Genomic DNA, 5,977 nt, shown 5'->3' with positions numbered 1-5,977 from the left:
ATTCCTCCCAGTAGTCCCATTAGAGGGCAAAATCATGTTTGAGGATGAAAAGCTGTCCATCAATTCTTGTCTTCTTCCCTGCCCCTTCTCATTACTAGTTGCCAAAGGTCACTTGGACACCCAGATCCAAGCGTTGGGGTCTGGGAATTCAGAGATATTTTAACTCATTTGTCACCACAGATAAATAGACATGACATATAAAAATTCCCGGATGGCATCAATGCTCTTTTTTTTTTTTTTTACATAATATCTGACAGCACCGATATTCCATATCTGACTGCACGGAGTACGGCAAACATTTTAAGTCAGCAGTCAATATACAAGCAGTTAAATGCAATCATCTCCTATGTACATTAGTTTCGGTAGGTCACACATGCACAGTAATTAATACAGACATGCATAGCGCTCCCCATATCAAAGCTTCTCAATGCATATGCTGCACAGATGTACATACCAGACATGCCAGAACAGGTGACACACTTAATACAGCAGCAACCGTTCTCTATGCATCTGTGCATAAGAAGATATATATATATATATAGAGAGAGAGAGAGAGAGAGAGAGAAAAAAATAAACTTACAGCATTGTCCTCTATATAGTGCAGCCTAAACTGATGATCAGGAGTATTTAAGAAGATGGGAGGGGGCTGAGAGGATACTGTCCTTCTCAGACAGACAGCATCCAAGGATCACAATGAGTTTTACACTCCCTTTCGTATAATGAAAGGGACGGATCACATTTGAGCTTTACAAGAGAACACAATAGACAGGCATAACGTGTTTGCAGTGCTCCCCCAGCAACAAATTTCCAGAGCGTGACGTCATCCTCTCTCGGTCCGAGGGAGCCTGCAGAGCAGAAGCCTCTACAGAAACCCACTCATAGGAAGCAGAGAAGGGAAGGCGGCCACGGCAGCAACTACTCCCAGTCACGGCAGACTCCCACTCAGAGAACTTCTACCCACATTTCCCCCGAGATCATGGATAGGGACAAATGAGCTTAGCTGGAACTGCATGCTTTGATATGCAAACCTGCAAAGGACTTGCAAGGAAGAAAAGCCTCATGCTTTCCTGATGTGTGAGTACACAGTTAATATTTCTCCACGTTTTCCGAGAATATACTGGGAATCACTAGGAAGCTGTGGGATCAGTCTGGGAAGAGAGAAAGTGGGGGCATTCAGTTCATTAGGCAGCTCCAGAGAGAGTTATTTGGATAGTCTTTTTTGCACTTTGACATTTGTTTGTTGCCTTTAATGTGTGATACAATTTTTTTTTTCTTTTTTTCTTTCTCATTTCCTTTAAAGGTTTTACAATAGGCACCAGATCTTGGATCTGCGGAATATAAAGATGCTGAACAGCATTTTGTTGCTGAGTGTTATGTCAGTGACTGCAATCTTAAAGACAGAGAGTCGTAAAACTGCCAAAGATATATGCAAGATCCGCTGTCTGTGTGAGGAGAAGGAGAATGTGCTAAATATCAATTGTGAGAATAAAGGGTTCACCAGTGTCAGCCTGCTGCTGCCTCCCCAGTCAAGAATCTATCAGCTTTTCCTTAATGGCAACTTACTGAGCAGGCTATACCCAAATGAGTTTGTCAATTACTCGAATGCAGTGACTTTACATTTGGGTAACAATGAACTTCAGGAAATCAGAACTGGTGCTTTCAATGGGCTTAAGACACTGAAAAGATTACATCTCAATAATAACAAATTAGAAGTGTTAAGAGAGGAAACTTTCCAGGGCCTCGAGAGTCTCGAATATCTGCAAGCAGATTACAATTTCATCAGTGTTATCGAAGCTGGTGCTTTCAGCAAGCTGAATAAATTAAAAGTCTTGATTCTCAATGACAATCTCCTGTTATCGCTCCCAAACAACGTATTTCGCTTTGTACTTTTAACTCATTTGGATCTAAGAGGCAATAGACTCAAAATGCTGCCCTTTGCTGGTGTCCTTGAGCACATTGGAGGGATTATGGAGATTCAACTAGAGGAGAACCCTTGGAATTGTACCTGTGATTTGATTCCCCTGAAAGCATGGCTTGATACCATCACTGTATTTGTGGGTGAGATTGTTTGTGAGACTCCTTTTAGACTGCATGGAAAAGATGTTACACAGCTCACTAGGCAAGATCTGTGTCCTAGGAAAAGTGCAAGTGATACAAATCAGAGATCTGCACCGTTTCCAGATACTCGCATACAACGGATGCCTCCAACATTTAACCCTGCAGTGAGCCCAACCAGAGCTCCAAAAGCCAGCCGACCACCCAAGACCCGGAACCGACCCACTCCTAGAGTTACAGTATCCAAAGATAGGCAGATTTTTGGGCCTATCATGGTGTACCAGACTAAGTCTCCAGTTCCTCTAAGCTGTCCAGAAAGTTGTGTTTGCACGTCTCAGACCTCTGACAGTGGCTTAACTGTCAATTGTCAAGAGAGAAAAATTAGCAACATTTCTGATCTTCAGCCTAAGCCCAGCAATCCGAGAAAGATGTATCTGACAGGTAACTATCTACAAATTGTTTATAAGACTGATCTTCTCGAATTTTATTCCCTGGACTTGTTACACTTGGGAAACAATCGAATTGCAGTCATACAAGAAGGTGCCTTTTCAAATCTGACAAGCTTACGTAGACTTTATCTCAATGGCAATTACCTTGAAATATTATACCCATCCATGTTTGAAGGCTTGTACAGTTTGCAATATCTTTATTTAGAGTACAATGTAATAAAGGACATTTTTCCACGTACGTTCGATGCCCTCAGCAACTTACAGCTCTTGTTTCTGAACAACAATTTACTGAGATCACTGCCTGATAATGTGTTTGGTGGTACTGCCCTGACCAGATTAAATCTAAGGAACAACCATTTCTCATATCTGCCTGTAAAGGGAGTTCTTGATCAGCTCACTGCCTTCATACAGATAGATCTCCAGGAAAACCCTTGGGATTGCACATGTGATATTTTAGGTTTGAAAAACTGGATTGAGCAATCGAGCTCCACTGTGGTTGTTCAGGAAGTAACCTGTGAGTCACCGCTTAAACATGCTGGAGAACATCTAAGGATTGTGTCAAAAGAGGCAATATGTCCAGAGAACCCACATTTAGCGGATGCAACCGTGCTATCTTTCAATCACAAAACCTACACACCCCATCCTTCCGGTATATCACCAAGTCCTTATCCAGAACTGCACACTGAGGTTCCTCTGTCAGTGCTCATTCTGGGATTACTAGTGGTTTTCATTCTTTCTGTGTGTTTTGGGGCAGGCCTGTTTGTTTTTGTGTTAAAAAGACGAAAAGGGGTACAGAGTGTCCCAAGCAGCAGTGCAAACAATCTAGATATCAACTCTTTCCAACTGCAGTATGGGTCATACAACACCAATTCCAATGATAAAACTGAGGCCCATGTGTACAATTACATCCCACCACCTGTTGGGCAAATGTGCCAGAACCCTATTTACATGCAAAAAGAAGGAGACCCTGTTGCTTACTACAGAAACCTACAAGAGTTTAGTTACAGCAAACTGGACCACAAAAAGGAGGACCCATCTGCATACACAATAAGCACAACTGAACTGCTGGAAAAGTCCTCTGCTACAGCAGAGCCAGAACTTTTGTACCAGAATATTACAGAGAGGGTAAAGGAATTGCCCAGTGGAGGGGTAGTTCATTATAACTTTTGCACCTTGCCTAAAAGGCAGCTCATGCCTGCATATGAAACGAGGCGCCAGAACCAAGACAGGATAAATAAAACTGTTTTATATGGCACCCCCAGAAAATACTTTGCAGAACAATCTAAACCGGAGCATCTTCTCTTTCAAGGAAAAATGCAATCGGAGCCAGATTACCTTGAGGTTTTGGAAAAGCAAACTGCAATAAGTCAGCTGTAGGCAACATTTCTGGAGGGGGGGGGGGGCAAAAAACAAAAAAAACATTGCTTCATGCTTGTTGTTTATATGGAATGTCAGAAGCAATTGTGCATACACGGTATGCCTTTTTAAGCTACACAGGTACAGGTACATTGTATAACCATTGGCATTGGGGACAATGTATCTTCTTTCTTTTTCTTTAAATTATTTCTACATTATACTTCTAGAATCGCTTTCCTTTAAATGAATGTTTGTTTGTTTTTTATTACCTTGATTCATTTGTTTGTTTTTTTGGAGGGGTCTATTTCTGTTTAATATGAGAGTAAGTCTTCAATCTAATGTTTTAAGCTAGAAGATTTCCCAAGCTCTCACTGAACTGAACTTCTTTTTTTTTCCTTATGTAAATAACCTGTTTCTGTTACAAATCAATTACCTACTGCAGCCACTGGGCGTCACTTTCTTGAGTTAAAGTGCCTTTGCACTTTAAAATAACCTAAATGTTGCTTTTAGCTTTTATACCATGAATATATTTTAATGTGCAGTATTTCAGAAAAGAATATATATATTGTATATCCCATAAAGATTAAGAACAATCTCTTTTTGTATTTTACATGACATTGGTTAAAAAAGAAAAAAGAAAAAAAAAAAGTCCATTATTTCTTGGACACTCGAGTCATTTAAAATAAAAGGGGTTTTGCTTAGATTTGACACATCTCTCCCTTATTAGGATTTCCTTCAAGATGTACATTTCAAGTATAGAGTTCTAGAAATTTAGAAATGCTTCCTTGAAATATATATATATATATATATATATATATATATATATATATATATATATATAGTTCTTGCTTACTTTTTTCAGCTCTAATGATAATGCTTATTAATTGTTTTAAGAATATTTTCCTAATTAAACAAGAGTTAAATGATACAAAGTGATATTTGTGTATCTCTGCTTGTTCGGCTTCTTTTGTAATATAGAACTTGTACATTAACTCTTTGACTGACCTTGACATTTAGGGGGGGGGGGGGGGTAGGGGGGATTTGCTAGACTGTGCGTTGTATACAGCAATCTGGAGATGCTATAGCATTAATTGCAGTTCATGTATATTTTAGGCAAATGATTGCACAATTAAAATGATCAAAGAGCAATATCTACATCCTAACTAGTCAGTAAACATTTCCTATGCGGCCATAATTGTGGGAATTAAACAAACACCCATTATTTAAAACAAAAACAGTTTTGTTTTTGTCTATTGTAAATCCTTATGCAACTGGGATGGTGATCTGCATATAAAGTAGGCCAAGCTTTTCAAATCTTTACTAAAGCAATTGATGGAGTCTGAAAGAAGCACACTGTTTCCTTTTCATAAATAGGTTACTGCACATAATAATCCAGTATTATCATGCAGAGATTGAAGTGGACACTGCTGACTGGTTTAAGAATTTCGATAAATTCTAACATATTCTAAGTTATTCTGTAAATGTGCATTTAGCTGAGTTTAATTGCTGTCTGGTTCTAATCACAGGAAACCCTAAGAGCAGTGCAGGAAAGGAGATCTATGCTCTCCTGAAAAATGCATCTCTGTCACCAAGCTTGCAGTCTGTTTCTATAGAAAATGTCATTTAAAGCATATTGGAAGTGCTTAAAACAGTCAAGGAGGTGGATGATATGATCCAAGGCAGTTTCCAGATGTCATTGCATTGCTATAGTGACATTTTTATATGTCACATATGTGAAGTTCTATTGAATGCAATGGTGCTGCTCATTTAAAATATGTCACACCAGATTATATTTATAGTCAAAGGAGTATAGTAATGGGTCATTAACATGTATAAGTCCTTTCTTGGACTAAGCGGTGATTAGATAAGGCTTGTTTCACACCACGTTTTTGTATCCTGTTGAACTTTTTGGGGAGCAATGATTTATATGCTTTTCCTTCTGTCTTGGAAGGAACAGGGTCCAAACAGATCCTTTTTTTTAAGTAGAAGTCAAAGTCAATAGGCTGAAAAATGTGGTGTGAACAGTGCTTCAGTATTTGTAAAAACATAACTCCAATTAAATATGTTACTATGTTACATATTCTGTCATATACTACCATTACATAAAAGCCATTAGG

General features: G+C 38.9%; 1 protein-coding gene across 1 annotated transcript; it reads left to right on the top strand.

Annotated features, from left to right (window-relative positions):
- The first annotated feature begins 765 nt into the window (after window positions 1-765).
- Window positions 766-4,465, top strand: SLITRK2 (SLIT and NTRK like family member 2). The gene is made up of 2 exons (XM_069986347.1): window positions 766-1,074; window positions 1,301-4,465. Exon 2 carries the CDS (start codon window positions 1,344-1,346, stop codon window positions 3,879-3,881), a length of 2,538 nt encoding a protein of 845 aa, XP_069842448.1. The 5' UTR covers window positions 766-1,074; window positions 1,301-1,343; the 3' UTR covers window positions 3,882-4,465.
- Window positions 4,466-5,977: the final 1,512 nt, after the last annotated feature.

This window comes from Dendropsophus ebraccatus, chromosome 10 (genome assembly GCF_027789765.1).
Source record: "Dendropsophus ebraccatus isolate aDenEbr1 chromosome 10, aDenEbr1.pat, whole genome shotgun sequence".
NCBI classification, from domain to species: domain Eukaryota; kingdom Metazoa; phylum Chordata; class Amphibia; order Anura; family Hylidae; genus Dendropsophus; species Dendropsophus ebraccatus.
Note: the sequence above shows the minus strand (reverse complement) of the source record. Positions and strands in the feature narration are given on the sequence as shown.